The sequence below is a fragment of the Microcaecilia unicolor genome, chromosome 1 (genome assembly GCF_901765095.1).
Source record: "Microcaecilia unicolor chromosome 1, aMicUni1.1, whole genome shotgun sequence".
NCBI classification, from domain to species: Eukaryota; Metazoa; Chordata; class Amphibia; order Gymnophiona; family Siphonopidae; genus Microcaecilia; species Microcaecilia unicolor.
Genome location: NC_044031.1, coordinates 213,653,349 through 213,676,688, shown reverse-complemented (window position 1 = coordinate 213,676,688; position 23,340 = coordinate 213,653,349). Strand labels below are relative to the sequence as shown.

The following is a 23,340-nucleotide window of genomic DNA, read 5'->3' as shown; positions in this document are numbered from 1 at the left end:
ATAGAACAGTTATATCTTTGGCAGCATTAACATTCAGGAGGTTTTTTTTTGCCTATGATGTGAGTGAGTACTCCGTGAACAATTGACAGCAGAGCTTGGAGATACATCACAATACTTAAGGCTTTTTCCTCCAAGAAAGAAAAAAAACATATAAGAACGTATGGTCTTGATCACAACCTTTAAATGCACAAAGGATTCCAACAAATTATTGTATCTTTCATAAAAATCAGTCATCAGTGAAAAAATGAAAAGCAATTCCCCAAATATCCAACATCCGTGCCAAACGTACAAGATAAGAATTAAAAACAATAGGCAAAAGAAGGGAACCCTGAGGCATCCCCCCCCCCCCCCCCCACGTGGACCTCTTTGTAGATGACTCAGAGTTTCCGCAGGCTGAGTGTGCTCCATCAGAAAAGTATGACCGAAACCACTGTAAAATAGTAGATGTCATCCCAATATCGCTAAGACGCTGTAATAGCTTTTGACGAGACACTGTGTTAAAGGCAGCTGTTAAATCCAATCACACCCAAAGGGTGTCAAAACCTTGATCAGCCTTTACAAGTATCTCTGATTATGTCAGAGAAAGCCTGAAAGGCAAGGTAATAAGTTAAGAAGTGGCTAAATGAATATCTTCAGTTCTGCTCTGGTAGCAGCAGGGGAAGACCACTTTGCCCAGATGCCTGGAGTGGTGGGGAAAAAAACTAGTTTCCATCCCCTCAGACCTATAGTATCAGGGAAGGATCATCCAGTCAATATTCAACCTAATGCTAATTCCTAGTGAGCTGGCCACCGGAGCTTAAGTGGGTCCTGTTTGATATTCAGCAGGGAGCTGCTTAAGGGATGCAGGTTCCTCTGCTCCTCCAACTCCCTTGCAATGCCAATCCGTCCTCCTTCCCACCACTGATGTCTCTACAAGATCTCTAATTGCTAAGAAAGCCAGAAATCAGCTGGGATCTATGGCATTGCACCAGAAATTAAACTGGGCACATTAGCCTTAACAGCCATTTACAGAGAGCATCATTATTTTATCAATCTAGAGAAGGGATTCTCAACCTAGTCTTCGGTACAAATCCAATCAGTCAGATTTTCAGGATACCCACAATGAATATGCATGACATACATTTGCATGCACTGCCTCCATTGTATACAAATCTGATTCATGCATATTCACTGTGGATATCTTGAAAACCAGGCCAGTTTGGTGAGTCCCAAGGACTGGGTTGAGAACCCCTGATCTAGAGAAATGACAACAAGAAGGGTGTATTATACCAGTGGTTCTCAAACATGTCCTAGGGGACCACCAGACAATCAGATTTTCAGGATATCCCTAATGAATATGCATATAATACAAATCTGTCTCATGCATATTCATTATAATCCCCCCATTAAGTAACTACACATTATTCTACTATAAATTCTTTATTAGTATCAAAACCTACTTATAAAACCAACAACTGGATTTTGCTAGGTCTTTCTAATCCTCTATCAGGCTTATTTTCATAAGAGAAGGGCGCCCATCTTTCGACACAAATCGGGAGATGGGCGTCCTTCTCCCAGGGCTGCCCAAATCGGCATAATTGAAAGCCGATTTTGGGCATCCCCAACTGCCTTCCGTCGTGGGGACGACCAAAGTTCACGGGGGCGTGTCAGAGGCGTAATGAAGGCGGGACTTGGGCATGCCTAACAGATGGGCATCCTCGACCCATAATGGAAAAAAGAAGGGCGTCCCTGACAAGCACTTGGCCGACTTTACTTGGTCCCTTTTTTCTTATGACCAAGCCTCAAAAAGGTGCCCGAACTGACCAGATGACCACCGGACGGAATCGGGGATGACCTCCCCTTACTCCCCCAATGGTCATTAACCCCCTCCCACCCTCAAAAAACAAATTTAAAAATATTTTGTGCCAGCCTCTATACCAGCCTCAAATGTCATACTCAGGTCCTTCGCAGCAGTATGCAGGTCCCTAGAGCAGTTTTAGTGGTTGCAGTGTACTTCAGGCAGGCGGACCCAGGCCCACCCCCTACCTGTTACACTTGTGGTGGTAAATGTGAGCCCTTCAAAACCCACCAGAAACCCATTGTACCCACATCTAGGTGCCCCCCTTCACCCCTAAGGGCTATGGTGGTGGTGTACAGTTGTGGGGAGTGGGTTTTGGGGGGTGTGTGTGGGGGCTCAGCACACAAGGTAAGGGAGCTACAGTGGTGGAAATAAGTATTTGATCCCTTGCTGATTTTGTAAGTTTGCCCACTGACAAAGACATGAGCAGCCCATAATTGAAGGGTAGGTTATTGGTAACAGTGAGAGATAGCACATCACAAATTAAATCCGGAAAATCACATTGTGGAAAGTATATGAATTTATTTGCATTCTGCAGAGGGAAATAAGTATTTAATCCCTCTGGCAAACAAGACCTAATACTTGGTGGCAAAACCCTTGTTGGCAAGCACAGCGGTCAGACGTCTTCTGTAGTTGATGATGAGGTTTGCACACATGTCAGGAGGAATTTTGGTCCACTCCTCTTTGCAGATCATCTCTAAATCATTAAGAGTTCTGGGCTGTCGCTTGGCAACTCGCAGCTTCAGCTCCCTCCATAAGTTTTCAATGGGATTAAGGTCTGGTGACTGGCTAGGCCACTCCATGACCCTAATGTGCTTCTTCCTGAGCCACTCCTTTGTTGCCTTGGCTGTATGTTTTGGGTCATTGTCGTGCTGGAAGACCCAGCCACGACCCATTTTTAAGGCCCTGGCGGAGGGAAGGAGGTTGTCACTCAGAATTGTACGGTACATGGCCCCATCCATTCTCCCATTGATGCGGTGAAGTAGTCCTGTGCCCTTAGCAGAGAAACACCCCCAAAACATAACATTTCCACCTTCATGCTTGACAGTGGGGACGGTGTTCTTTGGGTCATAGGCAGCATTTCTCTTCCTCCAAACACGGCGAGTTGAGTTCATGCCAAAGAGCTCAATTTTTGTCTCATCTGACCACAGCACCTTCTCCCAATCACTCTCGGCATCATCCAGGTGTTCACTGGCAAACTTCAGACGGGCCGTCACATGTGCCTTCCGGAGCAGGGGGACCTTGCGGGCACTGCAGGATTGCAATCCGTTATGTCGTAATGTGTTACCAATGGTTTTCGTGGTGACAGTGGTCCCAGCTGCCTTGAGATCATTGACAAGTTCCCCCCTTGTAGTTGTAGGCTGATTTCTAACCTTCCTCATGATCAAGGATACCCCACGAGGTGAGATTTTGCGTGGAGCCCCAGATCTTTGTCGATTGACAGTCATTTTGTACTTCTTCCATTTTCTTACTATGGCACCAACAGTTGTCTCCTTCTCGCCCAGCGTCTTACTGATGGTTTTGTAGCCCATTCCAGCCTTGTGCAGGTGTATGATCTTGTCCCTGACATCCTTAGACAGCTCCTTGCTCTTGGCCATTTTGTAGAGGTTAGAGTCTGACTGATTCACTGAGTCTGTGGACAGGTGTCTTTCATACAGGTGACCATTGCCGACAGCTGTCTGTCATGCAGGTAACGAGTTGATTTGGAGCATCTACCTGGTCTGTAGGGGCCAGATCTCTTACTGGTTGGTGGGGGATCAAATACTTATTTCCCTCTGCAGAATGCAAATAAATTCATATACTTTCCACAATGTGATTTTCCGGATTTAATTTGTGATGTGCTATCTCTCACTGTTACCAATAACCTACCCTTCAATTATGGGCTGCTCATGTCTTTGTCAGTGGGCAAACTTACAAAATCAGCAAGGGATCAAATACTTATTTCCACCACTGTATGTACCTGGGAGCTTTTTCTGAAGTCCACTGCAGTGCCCCCTAGGGTGCCTGGTTGGTGTCCTGGCATGTCAGAGGGACCAGTGCACTATGAATGCTGGCTCCTCCTACAACCAAAGGGCTTGCATTTGGTAATTTCTGAGATGGGCATCCTTAGTTTCCATTATCGCCGAAAATCAGAAACAACCAAGTCCAAGGACGACCATCTCTAGGGACGACCTAAATGTCAAGATTTGGGCGTCCCCGAAATGAAAGATGGACGCCCATCTTGTTTCGATAATATGGGTTTCCCTGCCCCTTTGCCGGGACATCCTACGAGGACGTCCTCAGGAAAACTTGGGTGCCTCTTTCGATTATGCCCCTCTTGATCCTATCCCTTCTAAATGGTTATGTGAATCCTCCCTAGGACTTATCCACCTTGTTCTCATGATCATCAATCAGAGCTTGACTTTGGGTGTCACACCAGATTCTCAGAAGCAAGGAGTTGTTTATTCCATCCTGAAAAAGTCTAATCATGATGCTTCGGTGGTCTCCAACCATGAACCTATTTCAAATTTGGCCTACTTGTCTAAGTTGACAGAGAGTGGTTTTCACTCAGTGGATCACACTGAACACTACTATTTTGTACCACTGTTAAGATTCAGTTGGGGCCATAATACTGAGACCAACTTGGCTGCCTTGCTCAGTAAAGTTCACAGTGTTCTAGACAGGGGCAGGGTGGCCTTGGCAATCTCCTGGATTGATAATTAGCTTTTAACTTACTTGCTGCTCACAAGACTCTCAGAAAGTGGACTGGCCAGGACTGTGCTTTAATGGTTTGCTTCCTTTCTATAAGGCTGCTCTTTGATCTTGCAGGTACCCGTTTCCTTTACTTTTAAAATCATTACATGGCTACTGTTATATTAGGGGTTGCTTTGGGGTTCTCTGCTTGGGTAGAGGGGTGCAGATTGGGAACACTGGATGTTATCCTTTCAAGGATGGCCTGGGGTCATAAGAGCCTAGATGCCGGGTCATCTCAGTGTATGTTAAGATATGGGCTAGAGTAGGGTTGGGGGGGAGGGGTGATCTTGTATACAACAGTTAATTTTGAACGGAAACTAGGGTAATGAGGGGGGAGGGTGCGGGAGTCCTCTCACTAAACAAAAATGGGATCATGTGTTATCCAGTTTTTTGCTGTTTTTGCCTATTCTTCTGTTATGTTTGATTGCTGTCATGTAATCGCTTGATGATTTCATCTAGATTTGTTGCTTGTTAGATGTGGGATTTGTTTGATCCTGAATAAATATCATTAAACCTTAAAATGATTACATGGCATTCCTCAGAGGTCTGTGCTTTCTCCCAGTGATCTTTAATATACTCCTTAGTATTTTAGGGGTCAATATTCAAAACAATTTCAATGGCCAGGAGAGGCTCCTGGCTGTTTAAATTGCTTGTGTGGTGCTATCTGGGGATATTCAGAGACACTTAACTGGATAGTGTCACTGAATATCCCATCTAACTGCCTATGCCGAAACCAGCTAGTTTGTGAGTGGTCCATGGGATAGAGTTAGAGTGGAGAGGAAATTTAGGGGCCCTTTCACTAAAGCTTAGTGCATAATGGACAAGTGCCAGGTGGCCGATAGGTATAAAATAGGATGTGCAGCATTTATTTATTTGGATTTTGCTCACACCTTTTTCAGCAGTAGCTCAAGGTGAGTTACATTCAAGCACTCTGGATATTTCTCTGTCCCAGGAGGGCTCACAATTTAAGTTTGTACCTGAGGCAATGGAGGGTTAAGTGACTTGCCCAAGATCACAAGGAGCAGCAGCAGGATTTGAACCAGGGCCACCTCTGGATTGCAAGACCAGTGCTCTAAACTAGGCCACTCCACTTAATACACACTAAGTTTTAATAAAAGGGCCCCTTAGTCAATTAGCAGCAATTTTCAGTCTGCTAACCGGCTAAGTAACCACATAAAGTTAGGGCAGCAAAACAGCTATCCTAACTTTACATGGTGAGTTAACCTGGCACCGGTCGATTCGTGCCTGGTTAGCTTGCAGGTTGACAGACATACCCGGATATGTCATACTGGAAGCTGCGCATGCCCTGGCATTGAATATCCAGGATTAGCTCAGCCTGCAGGAAGAAGTGGCTTACATTGTGTTATTTTTAGAAACTTACCCAATGGTGGAGTTCAGAAATCCAGTGTAACCTGAGAACTGAGGCCAGTCAAATTCATTGAAAATAGTCAGTGGGAGGTTTGAAAATGTTTTCTAAACAAGGCAAATTAGAAGAAAGAATGTAAAGATGTTCATTAATTAGTGCACATTTGGTTCATTAACATGATGCCTTAAATATTTTACTGGCCAAACTTTAAACACTGTGGCCAGCATCTTTTAAAAAATGCTGGCCACATCTAAATCATTCATGTATATTCAATGCCACTATACATATAGTTAACAATATTAAATATATGCTGAGCTATACATATGGCAGCAATATCCAGATGCTTATTTGTACAGCTAAACAATTTTGTTTCAAACAGTCTAACGGTTAGTGCAGCAGACTCAGATTCTGAGGAACTGGGTTCAAGTCCCACTACAACTCCTTGTGAGCCTGGGTAAGTCACTTAACCCTCCACTACCCAGGTACAAAACTTAGATTGTGAGTCCACTAGGGACAGAGAAAGTACCTACATATAATGTGTGCAGTGCTGACCATGTCTAGTAGTGCTACAGAAATGATTATTGGCAGTAGTAATAGTTTCCTGGCCTAAATTAAACCATTTAGCTATACAGTTAATGGCTGAATATCACTAGCTATCTGTATGGCTGGGCAGAGCATTCTCTGGATAGTGCCAAGCTAGCCTATAAGACTTTTTAGCAGGAGTATGGCAGATATGTCACTTATATATTTGGCAGTTAAACTAAACATATAACTGCATGTTAATATTGACCACCTGTATGAACAAAATCAATTTACTGTTAACCTATGAATTAATGCATACAAAAGTGATTTGAATGTTACAAAGCTTTAATGCAAATTTAAAACATGAATTAAAACAAAAGTGTGAAAAAATCCTAAAAGTGCCTGAAAATCAGGCAACCCCCCCTCCAAATAAACCAAAAAGGAACAGATAATTTTTTACCTGTGCACATCCCTATCAAAAACTACACTGGTCTTCATTTTCCCTCTAGTAGGGCTAATAACAAGGCAGCACACCTGTGCACAGACACAAGAAGTCAGAAAGAAACTTGAGATGCATCTATTTTCCTTAAGCTGTATGGCCCTGGTTTTAGCCTGAGTGACGCATGAATAATGCTGCTCCAATCAGCAGAGTAGCCAAACTGCCAGTTTAAAGCAAGATGGCAAAAAATGTTTTCTCCACCTCATCTCTGTCCCCATGGCACCCTCCCAAACTCAAAATATAAATACCTTAGTTGGTGTGGATCCCCCAAACCCTGCCAGCTGAAGACCTCCTCCTTTGGTGGCCAGAACTCCTATCACGCACAGCAGTCAGCGGCAGTGTCCCTGAGGATCTGCCTGCGCCGGCAGCCTGTGCACACCGAGTTTTTGTACATGCACAATTGCTATACTACTGGCTCCTGGCCAGTTAAATCACTTGTGTGAGGCTATCTGCTGATATTATCAGATCATATAGGAGACTTTAATGTGCTTCATTCTGTAGCGGTATATCTTCAGGAGGACAACTCCTAATATATATATCCTGAGGTACTTAGCTGACAGAACACTACTAAATAGCAATTATTCTGGACTCGTGTCTAGGGGAAGCGTATCTCTTTGGCCCTATGGCTAGCTAGCTAGCTGTGATGGAAAAAGGAACAATGCCACAGATGGAATATATATTATTTATTAGGTAAAGAAATCTATATATATAAATAGTTCTGAAGCAAAATGCAAAGCAAAATACGAAATAACTTGCTATAAAAATAGATTAGCACCAAAATATAGATAATGATATATGATTATCCTAATGGACTAACTAAATGAGTGATTACACGACCAATCACAATACTGATATCCTAATGATTACTATGAGAACTTACACACCACGACTTATGCAAAATACACAGTTAGCAGCTAAATTCACAGACCATAAGTCATGACATAAAACCAATCTGTTTCAGACAAAAGCCAAGGTCTTGCAAGGTTCCGCGTTAGGAGTTACGGATCAAGAAAGGGATCTGGGTGTCGTCGTCGATGATATGCTGAAACCTTCTGCTCAGTGTGCTGCTGCGGCTAGGAAAGCGAATAGAATGTTGGGTGTTATTAGGAAGGGTATGGAGTCCAGGTGTGCGGATGTTATAATGCCGTTGTATCGCTCCATGGTGCGACCGCACCTGGAGTATTGTGTTCAGTACTGGTCTCCGTATCTCAAAAAAGATATAGTAGAATTGGAAAAGGTACAGCGAAGGGCGACGAAAATGATAGTGGGGATGGGACGACTTTCCTATGAAGAGAGGCTGAGAAGGCTAGGGCTTTTCAGCTTGGAGAAGAGACGGCTGAGGGGAGATATGATAGAAGTGTATAAAATAATGAGTGGAATGGATCGGGTGGATGTGAAGCGACTGTTCACGCTATCCAAAAATACTAGGACTAGAGGGCATGAGTTGAAGCTACAGTGTGGTAAATTTAAAACGAATCGGAGAAAATTTTTCTTCACCCAACGTGTAATTAGACTCTGGAATTCGTTGCCGGAGAACGTGGTACGGGCGGTTAGCTTGACGGAGTTTAAAAAGGGGTTAGATAGATTCCTAAAGGACAAGTCCATAGACCGCTATTAAATGGACTTGGAAAAATTCCGCATTTTTAGGTATAACTTGTCTGGAATGTTTTTACGTTTGGGGAGCGTGCCAGGTGCCCTTGACCTGGATTGGCCACTGTCGGTGACAGGATGCTGGGCTAGATGGACCTTTGGTCTTTCCCAGTATGGCACTACTTATGTACTTATGTACTTATGACTAGTTATCCCCTAACTCAGGGGTAGGCAACTCCGGTCCTCGAGAGCCGCAGGCAGGTCAGGTTTTCAGGATATCCACAATGAATATGCAGGAGATAGATTTGCATACCATGGAGGCTGTGTATGCAAATCAAGTTCATGCATATTCATTGTGGATATCCTGAAAACCTAACCTGCCTGCGGCTCTCGAGGACTGGAGTTGCCTACCCCTGCCCTAACTAATAGGTAGCCAATCCTGTTATCTCACCCTGCAGTCTGTGGCAGACTTTCAATGGTAAAGAAGCGGATTCCTCCTCTGAGACTCAAGCTGAAGCTTCAGCAAGTCTCTCAGTCCAGGAATAAAGTCAGAGATCTGTATTCTGGATGCAGATGGCACATTCTTTAGGTAAGGCAGTATATTGTAGCTGAGCTAACCTTGTGAGTTTGTTACAAGGTATGCAGTTCACTGGTGTTTAGGAAATCAGTCTCTTGCTCTCTCCCTCAGAGCCTTCTATCCTCCTGCAAGTCTTCTGCTTCTTTTCTTCTTCTGTTTTCCTTCTTCAGTCCAACTTTTGGCATCCATGGGTCAGATGATACCTGTGGACCAATCACAGATGGTGTAATAATGTCCAGCCAGCTTCATGGTGATGAAGAGAGCCTTTGTTGTAGCAATGAAACTGTTATCAATGGAATGCAAACCTCCCTGTCGGATCCCATACTCCTGGAGCTAGCAGTGTCTCTCTCCTCCATTCTTCCCTGGAGATAACTGGGCTAGTTTGCAACAAAGAATATTCCCCTATGAGGAAAGGCTAAAGCGGCTAGGGCTCTTCAGCTTGAAGAAAAGGTGGCTGAGGGGAGATATGATAGAGGTCTATAAAATAATGAGTGGAGTTGAACGGGTAGATATGAAGCGTCTGTTTACGCTTTCCAAAAATACTAAAGACTTGGGGGCATGCGATGAAGCTACAATGTAGTAAATTTAAAACGAATCGGAGAAAGGTTTTCTTCACTCAACATGTAATTAAACTATGGAATTCATTTCCAGAGAATGTGGTAAAGGCGGTTAGCTTAGCGGAGTTTAAAAAATGTTTGGACCGCTTCCTAAAGGAAAAGTCCATAGACCATTATTAAATGGACTTGGGGAAAATCCACTATTTCTGGGATAGGCAGTATAAAATGTTTTGTACTTTTTTGGGATCTTGCCAGGTATTTGTGAATTGGATTGGCCACTGTTGGAAACAGGATGCTGGGCTTGATGGACCTTTGGTCTTTCCTAGTATGGCAATACTTATGGATGAAGTCATCATGGTATGCTCAGCAGTAATTTTCCTTTTGTAGCAAAGCTGGTTTCTGATGGTTACAGATGCATGCAGGCCACAGACAGAAGTATCCATATTGTTATAACAGAATGGTTTGGCTTGTATAGGCCAAGACCAGCAAAGGTAAGCTCGCAGGTAAATACTCCTACAGTTCCTACAGAATGGACTTAGACCAGAGGTGTCCAACCTCGGTCCTCAAAGGCCACAATCCAGTCAGGTTTTTGGGATTTCCCCAATGAATATGCATGAGATCTATTTACATGCACGGCCTCAACTGTATGCAAATAGATCTCATGTATATTCATAGTGGAAATCCTGAAAACGCGACCTGGTGAGGGCCAAGGTTGGACACCCCTGATTTAGACGGTCCCATAGCACAGAGTTATTGTTGATAGATTTAGCATCTGAAATAAAGAATGTACTCAGTAGGGGAGGCCACATGGAGCACTTACAGTTTGACATCTTGGCAGCCTTTGATACAGTTGACCATGATATTTTGATGAGTTAATTATCTGAATTAGGAATTGCCAATAATGTATTTCCTTTGTTTAATGATTTCTTGAGGAATAGGTGTTATCGGATGATTAAGAATAGTGACTTATTTTCTTCATGGCAACCACTCTACGGTGTTCCACAGGACTTTCTCACCTCTTTTATTTAACATCTATATGACCTCCTTAGGTTTGTTAGCTCTTGGGAAAGGTGAATTTTTGTTCTTTTCCCAGATTTGGAATACTCATATCTTAGGATAAAAACGTGTATTGATAGTATCAGAGATTGGTCTTTATCTTGTCTTTTAAAGCTAAATAAAGGTAAGACTAAAATCCTTTGGATTAGTTCTGATCTAAACAAAATTCCAAATATTATTGCAACAGGTAATGGATCATTTTTTTAGTTAAGAAAACCTCAAGAGTTCTGGGTGTGATATTAAAGTCCATCATGTCTATGGAACCTCAAGTCAATAACCTAGTAAAGAAATTTTTTTTTTTAACTTAGACAACTTAGATGGATTCACTCCTATTTCTACAAGAATCATTTTGCTCTGGTGGTACAATCGTCAATTTTGACTGAGATGTACTATCATAATTGATCCATCCATGAAAATTGATCATATATCCCCTTTATTATTCCAACCTCACTGGCTGCCCCTGGAAGCCCAAATTATTTATTTTTAAAGTATCTTGTTTAGTTTACAAAATACTATCTGGGCAATCTTCTAAAAGCTCTACTGTTACTTCCAGGATACTTCCAGTAGGTCAAGCGTGCTGTATAATGAATCGAGGTACAATCAAAATCCAGCACATACAACCATAAATAAACATTAAAATAACCTCCCCTCCTACTATCCACTCCACTACGTGAACCGACTGATCCCCAGGTATCATCAGGCAAGACGTCTTGTTTCTTACAATAATATATGTAAATAAATAAAATGTGGAAACCATACAGATTGGGTCTTGGGTCATGATAGGGAACTAGTTGGACAATGTTCAGTCAGTGATGGACAGCATTTTTGTTGCCCACCACTGGCGCTAAAATCTTAAATTCAGTGTGGGCTTCAGAATTAAATTTCCAGGGTTTTTTAAAGCCTGCTAGCAGATGACTGGTTAATATTCAGATGTAACCTGCCATGGGTTAGCGCATAAAAGAGTCCTTTTACCAAACTGCAGGAAAAGGGGCCCTGCGCTAGCGGCAGGGGCTGTTTTTCCCCCGCGTCAGGGCTGTTTTTTCCACAGCTGGTAAAAGCCAAAAAGAAAATGGCCACGCAGTGAGATAACTCTTACCGTGTGGCCATGTGGTGGGGAGCCCTTACCACAACCCACTGAGATGGCGATAAGGGCTCCCGCACTAACCCAGCAGTAACCGGGCAGCGTGCGGCGATGCCCGGTTACCGCTGGGTTATCGCTGCACAAGTCATTTCTGGGGTTTTTCTTTTCCCCCTTGAAATGGAGCATGCTTGGGGTGGGACTACTGCCGGCGGCCGAGTTGGTCCGGCGGTAGTCCTGGAATAGCGAGTGGTAAGCCCACGTTGAGCTTACCGCAGCTTTCTAAAAGGGCCCCAAAGATAGGACAGCTATTTATGCAATTCTATTTATGCGCTAAACCTGGCCAGTTAGATCTGAATATTGGGATCTAACTGGACTCTGCCCCTGACATAGCCAGCTTTAAGTTCAGCGCTAACTGGTTTCAGTGAGGATGACAGGTTAAGTGCAGCTGAAAATGACCAGATAGTTGCAACCATGTGAGTTAACTGGTTGGTGGCCGCAGCTGGTTAACTCCCTTTGAATATCAGCCGGCAGAAATTCAAGACACAAAATACCCATGGATATTGGCATGTATTTTTACCCTGTTGCTCCCAGATGGGACCAGGGCTAGGATCTGACGTTTTGATCCTTCATTCACAACATGGGGACTTTTTCCTTATTTTATATCTTCTCCCAACACACCTATGGGGCAATTCTGTAACTTGGCACTAAGACATAGATGCCATAATGGGGCATGCTTAGTGCCACTATTATAATGAATTCAGGGTGCGCCTAAGCCGTTATAGAACACAACTGCAAAACCATGCTGGCATGCTGAAATATAGGTGTGCCAACTTATGACAGCTTGGTGGCTAGATGTGTACCATGCAACGCATGTAACTGATAGTATTCTATAAGTTGCGTGCATCACTTGGTGATATGCCCATGGCCCAACCATGTATATGCCCTTGCAGGTATGCACTAAGGGGCCCTTTTGCTAAGCCATGGTAGGGCTACTGCATGGGTAGTACATGCCAACACCACATGGGTAGCCTACCGCTAGGGTAGTGTGGGCGCCCAGCAGTAATTCCAAAGTTTGCGTGTGCAGTTTCCTGCGGTAGAAAATAATTTTCTATTTTCTACCACAGGGGCGTTCCTGGCGGTAATCGGCAGCAGAGCCCCATTGCTGTGCACTGCCTGATTATCACACGAGTAGCGCATGAGCCACCAAAACAAGGCCCACAACACATCCCTTTGAAAAATGTACATTCCCTGGATTTATACATATAAATATTTATATGCTTTGGTCATTTAAACGTGTAAACACTGCTATGTAGATAAGTAAAAGTTGTGCAAGCCTTCTAAAATGACCTCCCTAGTCTAGTTATTACAGTGAAAGTCATGTGCCAGGGGCCATGCACCAGATTTCCTTCTGAAACTGCAATCATAGAATCTGAATCAGCCATCAGGTATCACCCTTAAACAAAAATCACAAAATATCTCCTCCCCTTCCCCCTCTGAACAGTTTCCTAATGCATTAAAAACCTGGAGAATTGATATTCCATCCCCCCACCAATCTGCAGAGCCTGGAAAATTCTTTCATGCAGAAAGATCTATTTTAAGTCAAAGTTGAACAACAAATCTCGATACACCAAAGAGAGCTTCAGCAATAAGATGCCACAGGCATGATGGCCTCTGGGCTCGGGTGCTTCTTCCCACTTAGCTGTCAGTGTTCCTAAGGAGTAGATGGATGCACAACATAGCCAAAGCACAACATCCTTGTCTCTTCTCTTTTATCTCTTAATTTTTATGATTATATCAAGATCCACCATACTATTCCTGCAATAAAGCCTCATAAAGCAAGCAAATGAGATAAATTAAACAGCTCCAGGATCTGTTTAACAGTTCAAATTCTGCCAAACTTCAAAGTCACAAAAAGCTATACCAAAATGTTCATCTGCTAATCTTTGAAAGGTCACATCATGAGACTGGAAATAACTATTTCACACATAAAAATAAGGAACAAGCACAAGAAGCAAACATCTTGGATGAAATTAAATCACAAACCATTCAATCTACTATGATACTGCCAAGTACTGTACCTTAAAGAATAATTTTTAGGTACCAAGTAAATTATTTATTTATTTGGATTTTGCTCACACCTTTTTCAGTAGTAGCTCAAAGTGAGCTACACTCAGGTACACTGGGTGTTTCCCTGTCCCCAGCGGGCTCACAATCAAAGTTTGTACCTAAGGCAATGGAGGGTTAAGTGACTTGCCCAAGATCACAAGGAGCAGCACTGGGATTTAAACCAGGCACCTCTGGATGTCAAGAGCAGTACTGCAACCATTAGGCCACTCCTCCACGCCTTTATGTGCATAAATGGCCCTTTATGTATATAAATGACCTCTTATAGAATGCCAGCTAGCAAAAGAGTGTGTACCATGATTTGATGGCGTGTAGTTGCTGATGGGCACGCATATGAGTACAGCACAGGCGAAGCATGCAAATACACATATAAATGATAACAGTACTATAATTAACATATAGGCATGGACATTTACAGCAGTTGTAGGGCTGGTGTTAAGTGACAGTGCCTTAAATGTAAGCACATTTCTTCAATTTGTACTAGTATTCTATATAGAAAAGTAGGTGATTACATTTTTGTATAGAATAACTTGAAATAGGTGCCTGCTTACCCTCTTATCCTAGGCACCTTGTTATAAAATTACCCTCAACATAATCCCTGTCTTTTCTGCACCATTGCCATGGCATGTACCTAATACTTGGGCGTTTTAAAGCCATAATGGAACAAAATGAAAATGTCTAGGGCTACAACTTCAACATTTTGGTCTAGACCTGTTTTTAGAATGAATAAGGCTCACAAATGTGCCGTAAATGACCACAGGAGGGAATCAGAGATGACCCCCCCATACTCCCCCAATGGTCACTGATCCCCTCCCATCCCCCAAAGATGTGAATAAAAACAGTACATATCAGCCTCTATGACAGTTTCAGATGTTATAGCCAGTTCTGTTAGAGCAGATGTTTCTGGAAGGAGACAGTGAGTAGTAGTAAATGGAGCTTGCTCTGAGGAAAGGGATGTTATCAATGGTGTACTGCAGGGGTCGGTCCTCGGGCCGGCTCTTTTTAACATCTTTGTGAGTGATATTGTGGAAAGGCTGTCTGGTAAGGTTTGTCTCTTTGCTGATGATACCAAACTCTGTAATATGGTGGACACTCTGGAGGGTGTGGATAGCATGAGGAGGATTCTAGCGAAGCTTGAAGAATGGTCCAATAATTGGCAACTAAGATTCAATGCTAAGAAATACAGGGTCAAGCACTTGGGCTACAAGAATCCAAGGGAATGGTATACTATAGGAGGTGAAGTGCTTCTGTGTGTGAAAGAAGAGCAGCACCTGGGGAAATTGTGTCTGATGACCTTAAGGCAGGGGCGTAGCTACGGGTGGGCCTGGGTGGGCCCAGGCCCACCCAATTCCAGCCCAGGCCCGCCCAGCGCCAGCTCCCATTGCCGCGGCGCGCGGCGCTACAAAAAGAAGAAGCGCTCAGCTGACTGAGCTGAGCGCCAACGCGTCGCTAAGAACAAGAAAAAATGTTTTAAAAAAAACGCGGCACCGCAGGCAGCCTCGAAGCATTGGCTGCTGGCTCTGTGCAGGCTCCTCCCGTCTCTTACATCACTGCCCCTGTAGCGAAGCAGGGGCAGTGACGTAAGAGACGGAAGGAGCCTGCAGAGCCAGCAGCCAATGCTTCGAGGCTGCCTGCAGTGCCGTGTTTTTTTTTAAACATTTTTTCTCTTCGGGTTAGTGACGCGTTGGCGCTCAGCTCAGTCAGCTGAGCGCTTCTTCTTTTTGTAGCGCCGGCCCTGCTGCTCATCAGGAAAAGCAGCAGTGGCCGGCAATGGGAGCTGGGGCTGGTGGGCCTGAATGGGAGAGGGAAAATGGATGGCAGGATGGGGGGAGAAAGAGGGAAAATGAAAGGATGGGGAGAGAAAGAGGGAAAACAGATGGGAGGATGGCAGAGAAAGAGGGAAAATGGAAGGATGGGGAGAGAAAGAGGGAAAACAGATGGCAGGATGGGGAGAAAGAGGGAAAATGGAAGGATGGGGAGAGAAAGAGGGAAAACAGATGGGAGGATGGCAGAGAAAGAGGGAAAATGGAAGGATGGGGAGAGAAAGGGAAAACAGATGGCAGGATGGGGAGAAAGAGGGAAAACAGATGGGAGGATGGCAGAGAAAGAGGGAAAACAGATGGGAGGATGGCAGAGAAAGAGGGAAAATGGAAGGATGGGGAGAGAAAGAGGGAAAACAGATGGGAGGATGGCAGAGAAAGAGGGAAAACAGATGGCAGGATGGGGAGAAAGAGGGAAAATGGAAGGATGGGGAGAGAAAGAGGGAAAACAGATGGGAGGATGGCAGAGAAAGAGGGAAAATGGAAGGATGGGGAGAGAAAGGGAAAACAGATGGCAGGATGGGGAGAAAGAGGGAAAACAGATGGGAGGATGGCAGAGAAAGAGGGAAAACAGATGGGAGGATGGCAGAGAAAGAGGGAAAATGGAAGGATGGGGAGAGAAAGAGGGAAAACAGATGGGAGGATGGCAGAGAAAGAGGGAAAACAGATGGCAGGATGGGGAGAAAGAGGGAAAATGGAAGGATGGGGAGAGAGAGGGAAAATGGAAGGATGGGGAGAGAAAGAGGGAAAACAGATGGGAGGATGGCAGAGAAAGAGGGAAAACAGATGGGAGGGTGGCAGAGAAAGAGGGAAAATGGAAGGATGGGGAGAGAAAGAGGGAAACAGATGGGAGGATGGCAGAGAAAGAGGGAAAATGGAAGGATGTGGAGAGAGAGGGAAAACAGATGGCAGGATGACAGAGAAAGAGGGAAAACGGAGGATGGGGAGAGAAAGAGGGAAAACATGGGAGGATGGCAGAGAAAGAGGGGAGATGGATGAAAGGATGCAGAGAAAAAGGGGAGAGTGGAAGGATGTGGAGAGAGAAGGGACACTGAACAGAAAAGGGTAGAGAGATAGACACTGGTTAGAAGGAGGGAGAGAGACATTAGATGGAAGGATCAGGAGAGAGGGTAGATGGGTGGAAGAATGGGGAGAGAAAGAGGGAAGACGCTGGATGGAAGGGTAGGGAGAAAGAGGTGACACTGGATGGAAGGATGCAGAAAGAAAGAGGGGAGACTACTGGAAGGATGGGGAGAGAGAGGGGAGACACTGGAAGGATGGGGAGAGAAAGAGGAGAGCTGCTGCGTGGAAAGGGGGAGTAGTGAAAGATTGGAGAATAAGAGGAAGGGGCATGGGGAGAACAAGGGTGAGAAAAAGATTAAAAGCCATAAGTAGATGAAGGAAATTAAAGAATGGATAGTAAGAATGAATTAAATCTGGACACCGAGAGAGGCAGAAAAATATTGAAGAAAGCAAAGAAAAAGGAGAGAAAAATGACAAATGGCCAGGAAACCCTGGCAGAAGAGTCAAGCGAAAACGAAGGAAAGCAGAATCTAGAGACTGGGAGCAACACAATGAGAAAAAGTAAATGGCCATACAACAAAGGTAAAGAAAATAATTTTATTTTTAATTTAGGATAAAGTAATATGGTGTTAATAAAGTTTCAGAGACCAATACTTCCTTCCTTAGGTCAGGAGAGGATACCGTAACAGCATTATACTGACCTGAGGCAGGAGGTTTTGGCCTCTGAAAGCTCACTGAAAAGGGTGTTAAGGCTATTAAATAAATTGTCTGAAATCTGATGCACTGAAAAGCAGCACTTTACCCTGTGTGACAAATGCATCTGAGTGTGACTACATTTTGCTGGGGGGGGGGGTGGGGGGGGGGTAGAGAGAAAATTTTGTGCCCACCCACTTTGGGTTCAGGCCCACCCAAAATTGGTAGTCTGGCTACGCCACTGCCTTAAGGTCTCCAAACAGGTAGAAAAAGTGACGGTTAAAGCCAAAAGGATGCTTGGGTGCATAAGGAAAGGGATGACCAGCAGGAAAAAAGAGGTGCTAGTGCCCTTGTATAAGTCTCATGTGAGGCCCCATGTAGAATACTGTCTGCGGTTCCGGAGACAGTACTTACAGAAAGATATAAACAGGATGGAGTCAGTCCAGAGGGCAGTTACAAAATTGGTAAGTGGTCTCAGTCATAAACCATATAGTGACAGGCTTATGAACCTCAACATGCATGCTGGAAGAGAGGTGGGGGAGAAGGGGATATGATAGAGACAATTAAATACCTCAGTGGTATTAATGCAAAGGAGGCGAGCCTTTTTCAAATGAAGGAAAACTCTGGAATGAGGGTGCATACGATGAAGTTAAGAGGAAACAGACTTAGGAGGAATATAAGAAAATACTCTTTCATGGAAAGGGTGGTGGATGCGTGGAATGGCTTCCCAGTTTAGGTTGTAGAGATGAGGACTGTGTCAGAATTTAAGAAAGCGTGGGACAAACATGTGGGATCTCTTAAGAAAAAGAATTAGTGGTTACTGAGGATGGGCAGACTTGATGGGCCATTTAGCCCTTATCTGCCATCATGTTTCTATGTTTCTAGCAGCAAGCAGGTCCCTGGAGTAGTGTAGTGGTGGGTGCAGTGCACTGTAAAGAGGAGGACTCAGGCCCATATCCCACTCTACCTGTTACACTTGTGGTGGAAAGTGTGAATCCTCCCACACTGACCAGAAACCTACTGCACCCACATAGAGTTGACCCCTTCACCAATAAGTGCTATTGTAGTGGTGTACAGTTGGGTGCAGTGGGTTTTGGAGGGCTCAGGAGACAAAATAAGGGAGCATCAGTGAGATGTGTACCTGGGAGCTTTTATATAACGTCCAGAACAGTGGCCCCTAGGGTGCCCCATTGCTCTCCTGGGATGTCTGTGTGGTCAGTCTCCTAAGAATACTGGCTCCTCCTACAGCCCAACAGCTTGATTTTGTGTATTTTCACTTTAAAAATTTTTTTTTTAAATTTGACCAAAAAGATAAATGCACAGAAAACAATGGTCTAAGGTTTGGCAATTAAAATTCAATGCGAAGAAATGCAAAGTGATGCACTTAGGGAGTAGAAACCCACGAGAGACTTATGTGTTAGGGGTGAGAGTCTGATATGTACTGAGGGGGAGAGGGATCTTGGGGTGATAGTATCCGAGGATCTGAAGGCGACGAAACAGTGTGACAAGGCGGTGGGCGTAGCCATCTCCGCATCTCCGGAAAAGGTTTCCGCCTGAACCAATATACTCATATCACCCTCTCCTCAGATCGCTTCACTGGCTTCTGATCAGATACCACATACAGTTCAAGCTTCTCCTTCTCACCTACAAATGCACTCAGTCTGCAGCCCCTCATTACCTCTCCATCCTCATCTCCCCCTACGTTCCCGCCCGGAACCTCCGCTCTCAGGACAAATCCCTCCTCTCAGTACCCTTCTCCACCACCACCAACTCCAGGCTCCGCCCATTCTGCCTCGCCTCACCCTATGCGTGGAATCAACTTCCTAAGCCCCTACGCCTAGCCCCCTCCCTACCCATCTTCAAATCCTTGCTCAAAGCCCACCTCTTCAATGTTGCCTTTGGCACCTAACCTTTATACCTTTCAGGAAATCTAGACTGCCCCAATTTGACTGCCCCTACTTGACTGACTGTACATTTGTCCATTAGATTGTAAGCTCTTTGAGCAGGGACTGTCCTTCTATGTTAACTTGTACAGCGCTGCGTAACCCTAGTAGCGCTTTAGAAATGTTAAATAGTAGTAGTAGTAGTAGTAGCGAAAAGATTGCTAGGCTGTATAGAGAGAGGTGTGACCAGCAGAAGAAAGGAAGTGTTGATGCCCCTGTATAAGTTGTTGGTGAGGCCCCACCTAGAGTATTGTGTTCAGTTTTGGAGGCCGTACCTTGCTAAGGATGTAAAAAAAATTGAAGCGGTGCAAAGAAAAGCTACGAGATTGGTATGGGATTTGCGTTCCAAGACGTATGAGGAGAGACTTGCTGACCTGAACATGTATACCCTGGAGGAAAGGAGGAACAGGGGTGATATGATACAGACGTTCAAATATTTGAAAGGTATTAATCCGCAAACGAACCTTTTCCGGAGATGCGAAGGCGGTAGAACGAGAGGACATGAAATAAGATTGAAGGGGGGCAGACTCAAAAAAGATGTCAGGAAGTATTTTTTCACAGAGAGAGTGGTGGATGCTTGGAATGCCCTCCCGCGGGAGGTGGTGGAGATGAAAACAGTAACGGAATTGAAACATGCGTGGGATATACATAAAGGAATCCTGTGCAGAAGGAATGGATCCTCAGGAGCTTAGCCAAAATTGGGTGGCGGAGCCGGTGGGGGGAAGAGGGGTTGGTGGTTGGGAGGCGAGGATAGTAGTGGGCAGACTTATACGGTCTGTGCCAGAGCCAGTGGTGGGAGGCGGGACTGGTGGTTGGGAGGCGGGGAATAGTGCTGGGCAGACTTATACGGTCTGTGCCAGAGCCGGTGGTGGGAGGCGGGGCTGGTGGTTGGGAGGAGGGGATAGTGCTGGGCAGACTTATACGGTCTGTGCCCTGAAAAAGACAGGTACAAATCAAGGTAAGGTATACACATGTGAGTTTATCTTGTTGGGCAGACTGGATGGACCGTGCAGGTCTTTTTCTGCTGTCATCTACTATGTTACTATGCTACTATGTATCTTGCATGTGGCCATTTTTGAACAAAAAAGATAGATGTTTTGCTGTTTCAAAAATGGCTATATTTCCTATTTGGAGCTGCTTAGAAGATTGAATATTAAAAATTTAGTGGAGGAGTGGCCTAGTGGTTAGGGTGGTGGACTTTGGTCCTGAGGAACTGAGTTCAATTCCCACTTCAGGCACAGGCAGCTCCTTGTGACTCTGGGCAAGTCACTTAACCCTCCATTGCCTCCCGCATTGAGCCTGCCATGAGTGGGAAAGTGCAGGGTACAAATGTAACAAAAATAAAATATTCATCTCTGAATACAGTACCTACTAGCCTGCCTTTACAAACATTAAAGGAAAAAAGCCTATCTCCTTATATGATGACAGAGCTTTTTTTTTTTGTTACATTTGTACCCCGCGCTTTCCCACTCATGGCAGGCTCAATGCAGCTTACATGGGGCAATGGAGGGTTAAGTGACTTGCCCAGAGTCACAAGGAGCTGCCTGTGCCAGGAATCAAACTCAGCTCCTCAGTTCCCCAGGATCAAAGTCCACCACCCTAACCACTAGGCCACTCCTATCCTTCTGCAGGATACCTTTCTATCTTTTCCTGAAATAAAAAGATAATTGAAAATTCCTACTTATGCTGTGGTAAAAAGTGGCCTTAGTGCACCTTATACGGGTTTTTCCTGTGCACTAAGGCCATTTTTACCTTAGCCAGAAAACGGACAATTTCCTACTTTTTCTATTAACAGCCATGCACTAATGTTGCCATTAGCGTACAGCCATTAAAAAGAATTACCACGGGAGCACTTATAACACCTATTCTGTAGGTGCTAAAGGCTCATGCGGTAATCTTGTACTAGCCAGTTAGCGCATGGTAATGTGGACGAACTAACTGATTAGCAAAGAATGTCTACTCTCTACCCCAGACACGCCCCCTCCAACAAAAATTTTAAAATATTTTTTTAGTATGCAGGTAAAGTGTGCAGATTTGGAACTTACCACAGGATGACTGAGCGCTTCCTGCAGTAAGCCATTTTAAACTGTGGTAAGCATCTGTTAATGCTTACCACAGCTTAGTTAAAGGACCCTTATGTTCTCTTCCAAACTTTTAAGCTATTTTAACAGTGCAGTGTTTTTTGTAGCTTGTGCTGACTACACTAATATCAACACAATTAAAACCTCAACCTTAAGACCTACCGTCCTCTAGAATGCTCCTCATTCAACCACTCACACAAACTGTTGGTGATCTTTCTTTTCTTTAAATAATATTTTGTTTTAAAGGAAAGAGCCTATACTTCCTGACAGTACTGCTTGGAGTTATTTTAGCCATAAGCATTTTAGGGGGTCTTTTGCAAAGGTGTGTTAGTGTTTTTAGCTTCTGCTAAAAATCGACTGGACCTAAACACTGAGGTGCCCTTAGGAATATAATGGGCATCTCAGCATTCAGTGCCAGATGATTTTTAGCACCTTAGTAAAAGACCGCCTTAACTTCTTACATCTTTTTTATAAGCTTGTCCTCCTTATAGGTTTCTTAGGGCCCCTTTTACCAAGCTGCGGTAAAAGGGGCCCTGCGGTAGTGTCGGTGCATGGACTTGCTACGTGCCAAGGCCCCTTTATCATAGTGGGTAAAAGGCAATGGCTATGTGGTAAGTGCACATTTGCCATGTAGCCATTTCTGTCTGGGGGGTGCCCTTACCATCACCTATTTAGGAGGCGGTAAGGGCTGCCATACTAATCCGGTGGTAACCAGGCAGTGCACGGCGCTGCCCAATCACCGCCCAGGTAGACCCTGGTGCTAAAAACAAAAATTATTTTGGAAATGGTATGCGCTGGGGGCGGCAGTACTGCTGGCTTGTGCGGTAGGCCAGCGGTTGTGCCGGAGTGGCGCACACCAATGCCGCACTAGCCCTACTGTGGCATTGTAAAAGGGCCCCTTAGTCTTCTGCAGTTCCTTAAAACTAACAGTAGCCTAATCAATAGGCAAATTTACCCATTTGAATTTTATTCTGTGACTGTCTCACACAGAACTATTTCTTATTCAGTACAACAGAACAGAAAAACTCTTTCAGACTTACGTCTCTCTTTCAATAAAATATTTCTGAATATTTTTATTTCCAAAGGTTTGCCCTAATATAATTAATCAGTGCAACGAGAAACAGCACCTGAGGTTGGGGGGTGGATTATCAGTATAGTTTACCATTAAGACAGGTTATTTTACCACAAGTTGAAGACTCTCACCACTACCATGTAGAGCCTGGTGGTCTAGGGCAGAGTGGGCAGGAGTGATCCCCAGTTGCTCCTGCCTGTGTCCGCTCTAGATTTGAAATGCAGCCCCATCCTCTATCAGCAGTGTCATTGTACTAATGGTTAGTGAAGCGGACTTTGATTCTGGTGACCTGGGTTTGGTTCCCACTGCAGCTCCTTGTGATCCTGGGTAAGTCACTTAACCCTCCATTGCCCCAGGTACAAGATTGTAAGCCCTCTAGGGACACAGAAAGTATCTGCATATAATGTGTACAGTGATGCATATGTCTAGTAGCACTAAAGAAATGATTAGTAGTGCTAAAGTAAGGCAAAATGTGTAGCTCTAATATTTATCTATGCTACTCATTTTCTACTGCTCTAGGGCTCTAACAATTAAATTGAAACTAAGGGAAAAGAATGTTAGACTATTTAAACAAGCTACTATCTTATGTTTGCTTTAATTAATGCAGTTAAAACAGATTTTTATTAATAATCCTACAAATTCTATTTTATCCCAAGCGTTATTACCAAATCTCCCAGCAAAGTATCATTCACTTATCCAGCAAGGCTTCCTCTTTTCACAGAACTTCCGCTGAAGCATCTACATGTGTAACTTGTACCATTTATAT

At 44.3% G+C, this 23,340-nt stretch overlaps 1 protein-coding gene across 1 annotated transcript in view; it reads right to left on the bottom strand.

The window, feature by feature from the left end:
- Positions 1 to 23,340, bottom strand: part of AOAH (acyloxyacyl hydrolase) — a 213,672-nt gene that overhangs the window by 66,564 nt on the left and 123,768 nt on the right. The window contains exon 12 of the mRNA XM_030204112.1: positions 5,952 to 6,043. Within this exon, the coding sequence (XP_030059972.1) occupies positions 5,952 to 6,043 (92 nt within the window). The remainder of the gene's footprint in view (positions 1 to 5,951; positions 6,044 to 23,340) is intronic.